Source organism: Podarcis liolepis (genome assembly GCF_965112155.1).
Source record: "Podarcis liolepis genome assembly, chromosome: 12".
NCBI lineage: Eukaryota > Metazoa > Chordata > Lepidosauria > Squamata > Lacertidae > Podarcis > Podarcis liolepis.
In genome coordinates, this window is record NC_139563.1 from 3,285,903 (window position 1) to 3,302,449 (window position 16,547).

General features: G+C 50.2%; 1 protein-coding gene across 2 annotated transcripts in view; it reads right to left on the reverse strand.

Moving 5' to 3' along the window:
• Positions 1 to 3,902: 3,902 nt before the first annotated feature.
• MYO1G (myosin IG) overlaps positions 3,903 to 16,547 on the reverse strand; it is an 88,724-nt gene continuing 76,079 nt past the window's right edge. For both annotated transcript variants that reach the window (XM_083466692.1, XM_083466693.1), the window contains exon 22: positions 3,903 to 4,414. In XM_083466692.1, the coding sequence (XP_083322818.1) occupies positions 4,258 to 4,414 (157 nt within the window). In that variant the 3' untranslated portion in view covers positions 3,903 to 4,257. The remainder of the gene's footprint in view (positions 4,415 to 16,547) is intronic.

A 16,547-nucleotide genomic window follows, 5' to 3' on the forward strand; every position in this document is an offset into this window, starting at 1 on the left:
AGGGGGGGAGACACCCCCTAAACTAGGGGTCAGCAAACTTTTTCAGCAGGGGGCCGGTCCACTGTCCCTCAGACTTTGTGGGGGACCGGACTATATTTTGGGGAAAAAATATGAATGAATTCCTATGTCCCACAAATAACCCAGAGATGCATTTTAAATAAAAGGACACATTCTACTCATGTAAAAGCACGCTGATTCCCGGACCATCTGCGGACCAAATTTAGAAGGCGATTGGGCCGGATCTGGCCCCCGGGCCTTAGTTTGCCTACCCCTGCCCTAAACCCTAGAAATTAATAACTGGTAGGATTTTGATTATTCAGGATGTGAAGGGAGAAATAGAAGCTGCAGAGGAATTCCTGGGCTACCCTAGGCAAAAAGACAAGATAGGGCCATTAAGAAATAATACAGGGCCACTGAGGGCCATTGGCAAAGCAAAATAATTGTGCCTCCCCATTTGCCCTGTGGTGTGAACTGGGGGTTTGGAAGGTTGCTGGAGAAGCAGGTTGTGGTAAAAGTAAAGGGACCCCTGACCGTTAGGTCCAGTTGTGGACGACTCTGGGGCTGCAGCGTTCATCTTGGTTTACTGGCCGAGGGAGCTGGCGTTTGTCCGCAGACAGTTTTTCCGGGTCATGTGGCCAGCATGACAAAGCCGCTTCTGGCAAACCAGAGAAGCACATGGAAACACCGTGTGGGTTAAACCACAGAGCCTAGGACTTGCCGATCAGAAGGTCGGTGGTTCGAATCCCCGCGATGGGGTGAGCTCCCGTTGCTCGGTCCCTGCTCCTGCCAACCTAGCAGTTCGAAAGCACATCAAAGTGCAAGTAGATAAATAGGTACCACTCCGGCGGGAAGGTAAACATCATTTCAGTGCACTGCTCTAGTTTGCCAGAAGCGGCTTAGTCATGCTGGCCACATAACCCGGAAGCTGTATGCCAGCTCCCTCGGCCAATAAAGCGAGCAGCATCGCAACCCCAGAGTCGGCCACGACTGGACCTAATGGTCAGGGGTCCCTTTACCTTTACTCTAAGTAGATCACATTTGGCTATAAACCCACTGGGCTCCATCTTGGTGGCTTAGGTGTGGGCTCCTGGGTTTCTTCCCGCCCACTTTCCTCGTTGCCGTTCACAGCCAGAGCGAGCGACCTCGATTGACTCATATCTGTGAGCTGAGCCACTGCATACCTTTCCGTCATCGGCTGACGCACTTGCTAAGTACATGTCATTTCTGACTGATGAGACCAGGTTGGTACGGAGGGGGGCATTCTAGGGGTGGGGAATCAGCCAACAGGTGTGTCCAACCATCATAGCCAGAGATGCTTTGCCACAAAATAGCTCCTCTCCTACCGCACAGCAAGGCAAGAAAATTCACGTAGTCATTAATGGCAATTTCCAGCTCTCGGTGACTCACTTTGCCTCGACTTCTTAGGAGCTCCCGTTCTATAACATTAAAAACAACAACCCACAGTAACACTGCCGCCTGCTTCTCGCGCCTTCATTTCTGAACGCAAGAGAGTAGAATCATAGACCTATAGAGCTTGAAGGGACCACTAGGGTCAACTAGTCCAGGGGTCTGCAACCCGCGGCTCCGGAGCCACATGTGGCTCTTTTACACCTTTGCTGCGGCTCCGGGGCGGATACTAGCGAGGGGAGGAGGCGCATTGTGCGACCCAACACTCCCCACTGTAGCGGGCGCTCTACTGGCTGTGACGTCGCATGGGGGCGGTGTGTGCGTTAGTCACGCACCGTCCCGACATTACCTTCCCGCCCGCTGTCAGATCAGACATTAAGGTAAGAAACAATATATGCAGTGTTATATTTGTTTTAAATGTCGCAATGGTTTTGCGGCTCCCAGTTTTTTTTTCTTTGGAAACGGGTCCAAGTGGCTATTTTTGTCTTAAAGGTTGCAGACCCCTGAACTAGTCCAATGTAGGAATCTTTTGCCCCAAACGGGGCTCAAATTCATGACTCTGAGATGAAGAGTCTCCTGCTCACCTGACTCCACACTGTGGAACTCCTTGCCAATTGATATCAGGCAGTTCGCTGTACTGTTTTTGATGCACCCCCCAAAACAGTTTGTTTACACAGACCTCCCCACATGTGTAAATCTGACACGTATTTTAATATGAAATTTTTATGTTTAAAGACCAGCTCCTTTTCTTCATGTTTTCTTGCTTGCTTCTACACCAACAATAAAGAGACGCGGGTGGCGCTGTGGGTTAAACCACAGAGCCTAGGACTTGCCGATCAGAAGGTCGGCGCTTCGAATCCCCGCTACGGGGTGAGCTCCAGTTGCTTGGTCCCAACTCCTGCCAACCTAGCAGTTCGAAAGCACGTCAAAGTGCAAGTAGATAAATAGGTACCACTCCGGCGGGAAGGTAAACGGCATTTCCGTGCGCTGCTCTGGTTCGCCAGAAGCGGCTTAGTCCTGCTGGCCACATGACCCGGAAGCTGTATGCCGGCTCCCTCGGCCAGTAAAGCGAGATGAGCGCTGCAACCCCAAAGTCGGTCACGACTGGACCTAATGGTCAGGGGTCCCTTTACTTTTACACCCCCAATAATGCCCAATCAAGCCACACATTTTGTAAATAAACCATTTATTACAAAGACAACTGGTTGCAGTTCTGTAGTTTTTATTTGCAACATTTACTAGGAGACGCAACAGAGCAGTGGTTCCCAAACTTTCGCAGGCCTCTTGGTTCCACGAACTCACCCCCAGCACTGCCTTTCCTACCCGATTAAAAAAGCACTAAGAATGATAACAACGCAGCAAAATGCAAAACAGAAACAATTAATTGCACATTTAGTCAAGACCCAATTAGAACTGTTTAACTGGCTGAACAAAACTGACCAGGTTTTCAAAGTCTGACCGTCATTTTTACCTCCCTGCCTCCCCGCTTGCCTCTTAGCGCCCCCCCCAGGTAATCCTGCTGTCCCCGTCCCCGTTCCCCCCCCCCGCAGAAGAAACCAACGCTGCAAAGCAGCTTTCCCCAAACTGGCCTCCCGCAGCACTTAATTATTATTATTATTATTATTATTATTATTATTATTATTATTATTATTAATTTATACCCTGCCCATCTGGCTGGGCTTCCCCAGGCACTCTGGGCGGCTTCCAACAAAATATTAAAATACCGTAATGCATCAAACATTAAAAGCTTCCCTAAACAGGGCTGCCTTCAGATGCCAGCTGAACTCGACGCTGCCTGTGTAGTGGAACTGAGCAGGGTTGAGTTGCATTGCGACACTGACGCGTCCCCTTCCCACTTCTGTGGCCGGGCGCATGCATGGTCGGCCAGGGCCTAAACAGGGCTGCCTTCAGATGTCTTCTAAAAGTCTGGTAGTTGTTCTTCTCTTTGACATCTGACGGGAGGGCGTTCCACAGGGCAGGCGCCACCACCGAGAAGGCCCTCTGCCTGGTTCCCTGTAACTTGGCTTCTCGCAGCAAGGGAACCGCCAGAAGGCCCTCGGCGCCGGACCTGAGTGTCTGGGCAGAATGATGGGGGTGGAGACGCTCCTTCAGGTATACTGGACCGAAGGCTGAGCTATGCAGCCCCAGGGAACACAACTTGGTCTCTTCCCTTTCTCGTAATCCACATCACACAGGTCTCTGCAGATTCCGGCTCATTCTCCCATGGCGTACTGAAGGGGAAAACATCGGGTAGCGTGGCTTAAGGATTCTCCCTCCACCACCACCCCGAACAAGGAGGAATGATGTCACCATCGGCAAGAGTGTCAGAGTAACTGACGAACCTTCCTTGCTCTGTCCCGTGAATGCGGCGATAAGGAGGCTTTCAAGTTTTACCATGCAGATCAGCATACAGAACGAAGGAAACGATAGGAAGTCCCCTTATGTGTTTTTTTGTTTTTTAATCCACGTTAATAAATAGAGAAGAAAACAAGAGGTAGTAGAAATATAAATTAAGTTTATTGTTTGTTGACAAAAGGGGTATGCTTTGTATATGGTTGTTGTTTTGTTTGTAAGATTTATACTCATGTCCAGTTAAAGAAGATATATACTATATTTGTTGTATAAGATTGTCAATAAAGTATTAAAAAAAGAAAGAGAGAACGAAGGGAAGAATCTAAGGCTAGGTACTTCTTTCCTTTTGTTTGATAGGGTTCCTACTCTACACTAGCAGTCCAAGCAGCGATGCTTTGCTGCATGATTCTAAAACACAGCTGCCTTGATGATGATTATTTTTACTCTCCGTTGAAGGGCTGTTGGGATGAAGTCCTGTCCTCCAAAATTGACCACGGTTTATCTCCTCGGCCAGAGAAGCACGAAGCCATCACGGCTCTTGGCGAAGTCGGGCGTGGTCTGTTCGGCACGCGTCTCCACGGAGACCAATTTTTTCCGTCCGTGGAGGCTGAGCTGAATGCAGTCCGAGACTTGAACCCGGAGATCCCTCTTAGTCCTGCAAACATGGGAAAGGAAGAGCAAAAATCTGAGTGACGAGGTGACCCTTGATAGGAGCTCAAACTGCTTCCCGGAAAATATGGAAAAGTTAACTGTCTTTAAAACACAAATGTAAAAAGTGGCTAAGAAGCATAAAAATGCACTAAGTAAATTTTGGAAGTGTAAACATACTGAAGGGCCTTATCCCCCCCCCCCCATATGTGTGATGGCCTGGGAATCGGATTCAGAGGCTGAACCTGAGGAATCCCAGCCTGCACAGGAGTCCCTGCCTCCAGGACCAGCTGAGCTGGGGCTGGAGCTTGAGCCTGAAGGGTCCTCACCTGTGCCGGATCCTCAGGAGCAGACACCAGATGAATCCACTCTCGCTCAGGAGGTGATGGAGGACCCATTGCCTGCAGGTGCTCCTCTCCCAGCCCTGTCAGGGGAAGGTGAGGTTGCCTCTGGGTCCAGTAACCCTCCAGCCTCTCCTGAGCTGCAGAGGCTCAGGGCAGAGAGGCGGAGGGAACTGGTTTCTCCCAGGAGGAGTGCTCGCCTTAAGGCCAGGAGAGGCGGGTCACCTGTGGGCCGGGACCGCCCCTGGCCTCAGAGCAGCGGCGTAGCGTGGGTTGTCAGCACCCGGGGCAAGGCAAGTAATTTGCGCCCCCTAACCCGGGGCAAGGCAAGTAATTTGCAGCCCCTAACCCCTAACCTGCCGCCGCTGCCAGCTTCTTCTTGCTGCTGCCTGGTCTGGTCTGGTGTGGTTCTCTCCCGCGCTCAGCGCTGCGCTGGGCAGCCGCTGCACTGTCCCTCCCCCAGATAGTCCCTCGCTCTCTCTCCGCACCGCACGCCTGGCACCCCCCCCCCCACAGTGGGCGGCGACCCGGCGGCTCGGATCGGATTCGCACAGCCAGCACTGCAGTGAGAGAGAGTGAGTGAGCCAGGTAGGGGCAGAGAGCTGCGAGTGCGAGCGCCCCCCCAGATGTTGCGCCCGGTGCGCCCGGCCCCCCCTGCACACTACGCCACTGCCTCAGAGAAGATAAAGGCCAGTCAGCCCGGTTCCAGGTTGCGGGAGCAACGTCGTTGAACACCTGTTTCTGCCAGCACCCAGACCTGTTCTTCCAGAGTTCCCGACCTTGCCCGGCTCCTCGCTTTGGACCCCGCTTCGTCCTTGATGGACAGTCTCTAGACCCAGGACCGGACTCTGACCACGCCTCACGGTAACCTCCCCCCGGGACCAGCAAAATATGTCAGGCATGGGCAAACTTGGCCCTCCAGATGTTTTGGGACTACAACTCCCATCATCCCTAGCTAAGAGGACCAGTGGTCAGGGATGATGGGAATTGTAGTCCCAAAACATCTGGAGGGCCAAGTTTGCCCATGCCTGCATATGTGGCAGACGTGTAAAAAGGCTTTGGGGAAATGATACATGATGAATGGGAAAAAGGTTCAAATTGGTTATTCCCAAAAGGTTTCTCCTAGGGATAATAGGAAGGAAGGTTCAGAAAAAAATGGTTAAACTAGGTTTGCAACAGCAGAAGCCAGAATCCTTTATATGCAGAAAATAGAAAGAAGGAGAAATTCAGAGTAAGGAGGAGAGGAATGGCTTCAAAAGTTAATGGACTAAGCGGAAATGGCGAAAAGGATAGCAAAAATAAGAGACAAAAGGGACGAACTGTTGAACTCAGAGGGTCTTGTCAGAAGGTGATGCAAGAGGGGGTGTTGGAGTTGGAACTTAACTGGTTAAGTTGTTCCCATGATGCCTCACCATTCTGACGTCACTTTTAGAAGCTCGGGAGGAGCTTGAGGCAAAATTTGCCAGTCCCACGATGTGAGCTGTGGGGAACAGACGCAGGGCTGAGATGGCTGCTACTAGCCCTGGAAATTCCTGAGAAATATTGGAATAAATGCTGTAAATAGACAAACCGGTGCTGTGTGTGTTTGTCTGGAACGTGACAGTTTTACAACGCTGTGCGAAGCTCTGCTGAGTCGTGACGAAGTGGCGCAGCTGAGGGAGGCGCGGCGGACCCGGGAAGTCATAAATCGCTAATCGAGGTTCGTAAATCAATTAGCGGGGGTCACGGCTAATCACCAAAGGTCACACAAACTGTTCATGGAAGAGTGGAGACCCTTTTCAGACTATTTGAAGAACTGTTATATTCAAATGAAAACGTGGTCAGGGTTCGAATTATGAGAAGAGGAGTGAAAACAACAAAAGCGAAATAGAGCATAATTCTATTAAAACATGTCATATAAAGCAGTGGGAATAAGGTAAGAATAAAAGTAAGGATGGGAAGTCAAAATTTTGAGAAAAACATGTATTGAAATATAAATAAATTTGCAACATCTGTGAAAAATCAATAAAAAAATTATGTCTTAAAACAACAACAACAACACACAAACGTAAAACAAAAGATATTTGTGGAGCTCTTGGGAACCAGAAGTCTTGTCCTACCAACAGAATTTTGGAAGGCGAAGGAGAGGACATACTGACCCAATTCTCCCCGCCCCTTGAGTAAGTGCTTTCATTTTTTTATTTATTCGGGAAAAGTATATAACACTCGATTGTTACGAAAGGAGAGGGGGGGAAAACCTCAGCAAAAAAACCCCCAACTACCTCAAAGCAGTTTATGAAAACAACGAAATGGAACAATGAAATCATCGGTAAAGCAGTTTTAAAAAAGATTATTTAAAATATTGGGCAGGCGGGGAATAAGATCGAGGACAGGCCAAGAAACCCATAGGATTAAAACCCACGTCTACATATCTGGGCTTTCCTAAAAAAACCCAGAAAATTCTTAGCATGTTCTGGAAAGAGGATGGTGAAGGGAGCTCCAATGTATGGGTGCTGGAGAGAGGGTTGGGTGTAAATGCAACAAATAAACAAAAATATCGATTTCTTACTATTGTGGAACGGGGATTATGTGACACCTCCATCGTTCTGCCCAGACACTGAGGTCCAGCGCCAAGGGCCTTCTGGAGGTTCCCTCCCTGCAAGAAGCCAAGTTACAGGGAACCAGGCAGAGGGCCTTCTCGGTGGTGGCGCCCGCCCTGTGGAACGCCCTCCCACCAGATGTCGAAGAGAAAAATAACTACCAAACTTTTAGAAGACATCTAAAGGCAGCCCGGTTTAGGGAAGCTTTTAATGTTTAACAGACTACTGTATTTCAATGCTTTGTTGGAAGCCGCCCAGGGTGGCTGGGGAAACCCAGCCAGATGGGCGGGGTATAAATAATAAATTATGATGATGATGATGATGATGATGATTACAGTGCCAGTTCTGGTACTGGCAATCTCAAGCTGGTACCCTCCAGGCTTTTTCTGACTCCCAGCTTCCACCAGCTCCTTCCAGCATGGCATTTTGTAGCTTCTGGCAAATGCCGAATCTTTTCAAGACTCGCTTCATTTCTGTGATTGTAAGTTGCCTCAAACCGCTTCTTTAAAAAGCACGTTTATTGACTATTATCCTGTTAGCCCAAACCACAAGACGGATCCTGCCGCCAGAGAATTAGATGGTACTTATGCCAAACTGTTTTCAGCATTGCGTTTTAACGTAACCCACCTTAGGGTGAAGGGCACAACAACACCACACAAAACAGGTGAAAAATGGTCCCAACCAGGAAAGCTTACGTTGTGCAGAGATGATAGGAGTTGGGGTTATGGCGTGTGTGTTTGTGTGAACTGACAATGAAAAGAAAGAATGAGGAAATTTGGAGTGAATGGAGGCCAAAGATGCCAACTTTCTGGGGCCATGGGTGCCTGAGCACCCACAAATTCCCCATGAAGAGGCCGGGCACCCACAAATTTTGATGCCAGGGCCATGCACGTTGCATGGCACCCACAGCCCCGGGCACCCATGGCCCCAGGGATCCACGGCTCTGGGGCCAAGTTGGCACTCCTGCATAGGACGAGGCGTAAAGTCAGGGCCATCTTTACCCGGGGTGCAAGGGGTGCGGGGCACCCGGGTGCTGAATTCTGGGGGGCACCAGGCACCCGCCTGCTGAAACCGCCTAAGCTCTTAACTATCTACCTGTTATGCAATAATAAATGAGTTTGATCAAGCTAGAAAAACAAAATACTGTATTTTCCTCCTTAAAAGTAAGGGGAAATGTCTGTGCGTCTTATGGAGCGAATGCGTGGTCCCTGGAGCCAAATTGCCCAGGGGCAAAAAGCAGATCATGCTTTTTTTTTTTTGAAAGAGGGAAGTGGGTGTTGAAACAAAGCCGCTGATCGTTTGCCGATTGAGGAGAGAGATAAGGGACGCTAGGGATAAAGGAGGCTGCCTGGGAGGGGGGAGGTAAAGACAGCAGACTTGCAAGGGGGGGAAACAGGAAGACTAAAGCAATAAGGAGAGAAATTAGAATAAAAGGAGGAGCAAAAAACTGCTCCAGCTAAGGAAAAGACACTAAGGCAAACAAGAGGGAAGGGAGTGTTGAAAGGAAGCAGCTGATCGGTGGGATCGGGAGAGAGATAAGGGATGCTAGAGATAAAGGAGGCTGCCTGTGAGCGGGGAGTTAAAAGCCCATGGATCCTCAGGATTTTTGCATTGGGTCACCCCAAATTCACCATCAGATCACATTGCATGTCCATGGCTACAGCCTGCACCAAAAAAATCACGCACCCACTGTTTTGTGGGGCCGCAATGGTGCAAAAACATGGTTACAAAGAACAGATCCACATGGATCCACAGGATTTTTGCATTGGGCTACCCAAACTCACCGTCAAATCACATATCATGTCTGTGGCCACAGCATGAACCACAAAAATCATACATCCACTGTTTCGTTCAGAATATTTTTTTTCTCGTTTTCCTCCTCTAAAGACTAGGTGCGTCTTACTCTCAGGTGAGTCTTATGGAGCGAAAAATATGGTACATATATACCTAGGTATTACCGAAATGTATACCTACTGTTTCACTAAAGGACTTTTGACTTTGTGCGCTCATTTACCAAAGACGCACCACATTAGCGGTGGTGCTTGTCATTCACAACGGCGATGCTTGTCATTCTCAACGGCGCCGTACACGCAAAATTAACTCTTACATCAAAATATTATGTATTGTCTGGAGCTGCTATGCGACAGCGGGGTCAGCAGCACCTTTGACACCTTTGGGGGCGGCTAAACTAAATTTGGGGGCACCGGGCGGATCTTTGCACCCCGGGGGCGCATATGCTAAAGACAGCCCTGCCTAAAGTGCTGGGGTTGGGGATCTGATGGGAAGACACAAAGGCTTTGAGGATCACATCACATTTACAAAATTCCTCTGGGTGATGCACCCCCCATTCTGCTCCTGCTGACCCCCCTTATTGCAAAGGAGCAGTCCAAGAAGGAGGAGGAACCTCCATCTCCCCCCCACCTGAATCCAGGGGGCGGCCTGAGCCTTGTGAGGTTATTTTTAGAGAGGTTAAAGCCAGCCAGTGTTTATTTGTGCTCTCTCTCAGCTCCGAAACCTCCAAAACAGATTGAAGAAAACCAGCCTGAGCTTCCCACCTCCACGTGGTCCTGGCAGTGGGATGCTAATTGGTCTATTCCCAGTTAGGGCACCACAATTCAAGAAGGACACTGACAAACTGGAACGTGTCCAGAGGAGGGCAACCAAAATGGTCCAAGGCCTGGAAACGATGCCTTATGAGGAACGGCTAAGGGAGCTGGGCATGTTTAGCCTGGAGAAGAGGAGGTTAAGGGGTGATATGATAGCCATGTTCAAATATAGAAAAGGATGTCACATAGAGGAGGGAGAAAGGTTGTTTTCTGCTGCTCCAGAGAAGCGGACACGGAGCAATGGATCCAAACTACAAGAAAGAAGATTTCACCTAAACATTAGGAAGAACTTCCTGACAGGAAGAGCTGTTCGACCGTGGAATTTGCTGCCAAGGAGTGTGGTGGAGTCTCCTGCTTTGGAGGTCTTTAAGCAGAGGCTTGACAGCCATATGTCAGGAGTGCTCTGATGGTGTTTCCTGCTTGGCAGGGGGTTGGACTCGATGGCCCTGGTGGTCTCTTCCAACTCTATGATTCTATGATTCTAGGATAAGGCATGGGTAGGAAAACTAAGGCCCGGGGGCCGGATCCGGCCCAATCCCTTTCCCAATCCGGCCTGTGGATGGTCCAGGAATCAGTGTGTTTTTACATGAGTAGAATGTGTCCTTTTATTTAAAATGCATCTCTGGGTTATTTGTGGGGCACAGGAATTCGTTCACCCCCCCAATACAGTCCAGCCCCCCACAAGGTCTGAGGGACAGTGGACTGGCCCCCTGCAGAAAAAGTTTGCTGACCCCTGTACTACAACCTGCTTAAGCGTGATGTTGGTACCCTAGAAGGACCAGTCAGCAGATAGGCAGTGTGGCATAGTGGTTGGAGTCTCGGCCTAGGACCTGGGAGAAGACCAGGGTTCGAATCCACACCCGGCCATGAGGCTCACTGCCTGCCAACCTAACCCACCTCACAGGGTTGTTGTGGGAATTAAATAGGGGTGGGATGTGAGAGAGAGAGAACCATTCTCGCCACCTTGAGCTCCTTTGGAGAGAGAGAAAAGGTGTGATATAAATGTAATTTTAAAAATATATAAAAATCCCGAAACGCATCTTGCGGGGGAGAATCCACCCCCCCACCCTCAGCAGACGGAGCAGATCATTTTAACCCACGTCTAAACTCGTCTCTTCCTGGCCAACGGTTGCCACGGCAACTGGGCACTCAGCAAGAACCATGGCAACTGGGTCCAAATGCTACTTCCCGCAGCCCAAATATGGCAGCAGGATGTTGGAAGGCGAGGACCTGGAAGTGTCATCCCAAGGCAGGTTGATTATTATTATTATTTTAATTTTTTTAAGTACCAGGGTGGACCAACGGCCCTTAATGGTGAGGAACGAAATAGAAAGATGGAGGTGAATTGCCACTCGGTTCAAGAGTGGGGAGAAGGAGGAAGCCTCAGGGGGCAGCAACAGTCTGGAAGCAAATTCAGAAGCGCTGCAGGATAATAATAATAATAATAATAATAATAATAATAATAATAATAATTCTATTATTTGTACCCTGCCCACTTGCTCCAGCCACTCTGGGTGACTTCCAACATAATAAAACAAACATAATAAACAATCCTAGTTGCAGCGACGCCCTGTCCCAGCCGGACCCCTGCAGAGATTATGCAACCACCTTATAATTACACAACAATTGTAACATGGAGTGCAGTGCAATGCAATGGCAACGCGGTGCCCTGCATGCATGCATGCAACTTCCACCGGCGCTCCGGACTTGGCAGGTGAGTCCCCAGTGGGCGGCAGAGAGAGCCGGGAGGGCGAAGGGGAGCCGGGGGGGAGCAGCGCTGCTCCCCGAGCCGAGCCCAGGGGGAAACTTCGGCGTCGTTGCGCCGGGTGTTGGAAGCGGAGGCTGGCGGGGGCCCCTCACCTGCAAAACCTGGTCGCCTCTCATATATTTAGTGCATTGCATTCATCGCCCGATTTCTCCTCCAAGGAGCTCCCGGGGGCGCGCGTGGTTCTCCCCGTGTTATCCTCGCAACAACAGCCCTGCGAGGTGGGTCAGGCGAGTGGCCCAAGGGAGCACCCAGGGATTGTCCTGGCCAGGTGGGGTGATTTGAACCCTGCTCTCTGCCCGGTCTTCGTCCTCATTTAGCCCCCACATGTGCATGACTGTGCATGACTGAGGTTTTCCCCCCTCGTCTTGGCTATGGTGTGAGTCTGTCCTGTTAATTAATGGGGTTCTGCCTTCGGAGAAGATGAGCCAGCCCTCAAGGAGGTGATTATGTAATTTGCTAGCAATTCATGTCCCTCCCGGCGTGACGCTGCGCGCTGACGTCACGGGGCTGTAATGGTGGTGTGCCTCGAGATTTTTTTCATGAAACAAGTGTGCCTTTGCCCAAAAAAGGTTGGGAAACACTGTCTTATCTCATTATACATGACTAAGCCATCTTTCACCTTCTCACCCCTTGCCTTTTCCTGTAAGACCTATTGCAGTCATTAAGAGTCGTCAACAGGCTCATCTCAGCTATCTGCCAATCTCCCATTCCCACCACCCTTCTGAGTAATACCCCTCCCCACCTTCTCAGAAGGATCTGGCAACTTCTGTTTCAGTGTATCTGAAGAAGTGTGCATGCACACGAAAGCTCATACCAAGAACTAACTTAGTTCGTCTTTAAGGTGCCACTGGAAGGATTTTTTTTATTTTCAGCTCACACCTTCTTCAGAGGGGGCCCAGGAGCCTCTCCCCAGTGGCCAACTCGCCTCCTTGCACTCTGATTGACTCCAAACCATGGCTGAAAAGCTCCCCTTCTGTGATGACTTGAGTGACTCTAGGGCAGGAACCCCCAAACTTGGCCCTCCAGATGTTTTGGGACTACAACTCCCATCATTCCTGAGGACTGGTCCTGTGAGGTAGGGATGATGGGAGTTGTAGTCCCAAAACATCTGGAGGGCTGAGTTTGCCTATGCTTGCTCTGGGGCGCTGGAGAGAGGGACCCCGCTGCAGAAGGAATAGGATTACACCACTGGGGAGCAGAGACCGAAGTGTGGTCCAGGCTTTGTTGCATTGTAGTGCAAGGGTGTCTCTCCCAGCTGGTGGGGTTTTTTTGTGTGCGCGTATGAACTTGCTTTGAATGATATTAAATCACAGAATCATGGAGCTGGAAAGGACCACAATGGTCATCTGCAACCCCCTCTGCGATGCAGGAATCTTTTGCCCAACGAAGGATTCGAACTCAGGACCTTGAGTCTCACGCACTACCAACTGAGCCAGGTAAACAGGTCTTGATCTCCCTTGGTCCCAGCTCCTGCCAACCTAGCAGTTCGAAACCACGTCAAAGTGCAAGTAGATAAATAGGTATCACTCCGGCAGGAAGGTAAACGGCGTTTCTGTGTGCTGCTCTGGTTTTGCCAGAAGCGGCTTAGTCATGCTGGCCACATGACCCGGAAGCTGTACACCGGCTCCCTCGGCCAGTAAAGCGAGATGAGCGCCGCAACCCCAGAGTCGGCCGTGACTGGACCTAATGGTCAGGGGTCCCTTTACCTTTAAGGTAGTCTCTATGGGAGTATATTGTATTTAATTATGGGGTGTCCGAGTTTTTAGGGGGCTAACCACGCTGGGATAGCAGGCTTGTTGGTTTTTGAATGTCTGATGTAGATTTTTTCAATTTCGCTGTTTTGTATGGGACAATGACAATATCGTATCATATCCCTCTCCCTCAGTCCTGTTTTCCTGCTTGATAATACGCATTGCCGTAAACCTTTGGGCTGGTGGGCTTGCTGAGCTCTGCAGAGAGCGCCCAAGCAGGGAAGTGTACAATAGAGCTCCGCAGGACGCCCCTTTTTCTGAGCGAGGGTTTTTGGGTGAGATCGGTGCTTTGATTCATTGAGCCGCCTCAAAGGGGGAGTTCCTTCGAGAGCTGCCTTACAAAGCAAGTCGCCCCTCTTTTCTCAAGACACACGTCTCGCCATCTGGAAGCCGACCTCTGACGACCCCCAGACTTGACCTGAGTCTTTAGAGACTGGGTAATCGATTCCCTCCACTCCGCCCTGCGGCGGGCGACGACATCTGTCTTTTGCAATCCTCCCCCTCTTGTGTTTTCAATGGGATGGGGAGCACGAGAGAGCGAGAGCGAGAGAGAGAGAGAGAGAGAGAGAGAGAGAGAAGATGGTCTCAGAGCATTAAGTGTTCAAGTATAGGTTCACGGATGGAGCCCAAAGCTGTTAAGAGAGGAAGGAGTTAATCTGGGCCAGCCTTCCAAAAGCTAAGGCTCTGTGAATGCCAACTCCCGCCAGCCCCAACCAGCACAGGGCGCCTGTGCATGCAAAAAGTTCCTTTTTCACACCGCCGACTTATTGCAACCACAAAGTGCCCTGACGAAGTCAGATTATCCTCCACCAGGGCCAGGGCCTTCTCAGTGATGGCTCTGACGTGGTGGAATGCTCTGTCCCAGGAGACCAGGGCCCTGCAGGATTTAACTTCCTTCCGCAGGGTTTGCAAGACAGAGCTATTCCACCTGGCTTTCAATGTGAACTTAGCCTGATCTTTTATTCCCCTTCCTTTCCCCTTTTTATGAAGATTACCTGCTCTGGGATCCCACAGCTAATTCTCCCCTGGTTTCCTCACTGGCCCAAATAGGACTAATTTAGCCAGCTAGCCCTGGGGATCATCTAATGTTTATTGGATGGATTTCCCCCCTAAACTGGACCGAGGCTGTTTAGGGCTTTAAAGGTCAGCACCAACACTTTGAATTGTGCTTGGAAATGTACTGGGAGCCAATGTAGGTCTTTCAAGACTGGTGCTATGTGGTCTCGGCAGCCGCTCCCAGTCTCCATTCTAGCTGCCGCATTCTAGATTAGTTGCAGTTTCCGGGTCACCTTCAAAGGTAGCCCCACATAGAGCGCATTGCAGTAGTCCAAGCGAGAGATAACCAGAGCATGCACCATTCTGGCGAGACTGTCTGTGTAGAGATAGGGTCTCATCCTGCGTACCAGATGGAGCTGGTACACAGATTTGGACACCCTGGACACAGATTTGACCTGTGCTTCCATGGACAGCTGTGAGTCCAAAATGACACCCAGGCTGCGCACCTGGTCCTTCAGGGGCACAGTTACCCCATTCAGGACCAGGGAGTCCTCCACATCTGCCTGCCTCCTGCCCCCCCAAAACAGTTCTTCTGTCTTGTCAGGATTCAACCTCAGTCTGTTAGCCGCCATCCAACCTCCAACCGCCTCCAGACACTCAAACAAGACCTTCACCGCCTTATGTTACTACCTGTCTGCAAGGACCCACCTGTGTTCTCTCCTCCCTGTCCAAGGAAGCAGGCGCTTCCAGAGGAGCCCAGCAGATCAAGGAACCGCAGGATCCAGGATACTACTGGGAGCAAGCGGCCCCAGGCAGCTCACATGCCACCAGGGTGAACAAAGGGGTCCTTATCGCAATCCACTGCACTATTCATAGACCTGCAGGCTTTGGATGGGAGAACGAAACTGCCCTCTGCAGCTGCCGCAGAGATACAACACAGCTTCAAGGCTCAGCACCAAGTTTGTCCTGGAGATACCTGGAGGAGATGGCATGGTTGGTAGCACCAGCCACCAGCAGCCTTGCAGATCTGAGCTTTCTCACCCGTGCTTAAAGCAGACAACATGTTCTGGTTGCTGCAACATACCCTGCAACCGTCCCGATTTTCCCAGGACATCCTGGAATTACAGAAGAATGTCCCAGCTTCCAAAAGGATCCTGGGATATCCCACCAACCGCCAAGCTTAGGGAGGAATATGAGCTGGCAGCCAACGGTTGCTTGCGGTGGTGCAAGGCTCTCGTGCAAGTCAGCTAGCTTGCGCGACTTTCGGCATTGTGGCCCCACACAAGACAGCCGACTCGCACAAGAGCATGGCGCCCAAAGACATGGGTGCTGATTTTCTTCAGTGGAATGTTGGAGAGGATGCTGTAATTATTTTATGTTATTTCGTTCACTAATAAACAGCATAAACCAAAGAGAAAAGTAAAGGGACCCCTGACCGTTAGCTCCAGTCGCGGACGACTCTGGGGTTTTGGCGCTCATCTCGCTTTACTGGCCGAGGGAGCCGGCATACAGATTCCGGGTCATGTGGCCAGCAGGACTAAGCCGCTTCTGGCAAAACCAGAGCGGCGCACGCAAACGCCGTTTACCTTCCCGCCGTTTACCTTCCCGCCGGAGCGGTACCTATTTATCTCCTTGCACTTTGACGTGCTTTCAGACTGCTAGGTTGGCAGGAGCAGGGACCGAGCAATGGGAGCTCACCCTGTCACGGGGATTTGAACCGCCGACCTTCTGATCGGCAAGTCCTAGGCTCTGTGGTTTAGACCACAGCGCCACCCATGTCCAAACCAAAGATAAAAGGACATTAATAAATACAATTGCAGCAGATTGGAAACAACTTAAGGTTGGGCATTTTCCTTGAGCTTGTTGTTCCAAAACATTGCCCAAAAACGCCCATTTCCCCATAAGCGCGTTAGGCGGGTTGATATGAATTATTTTGCAATAAGTTAGCTTAGTGTTAGTAACAATGAACCAAATTTTCTCAATCCATTCAGATATAGTAGGAGATATGCTCCCCCCCCCCAGTTATTAGCTATTATAATCTTGATAGAAGTTAAAAGGTTGAACACTATTTCTTGTTAGGCGATGATATACCCTTGGAA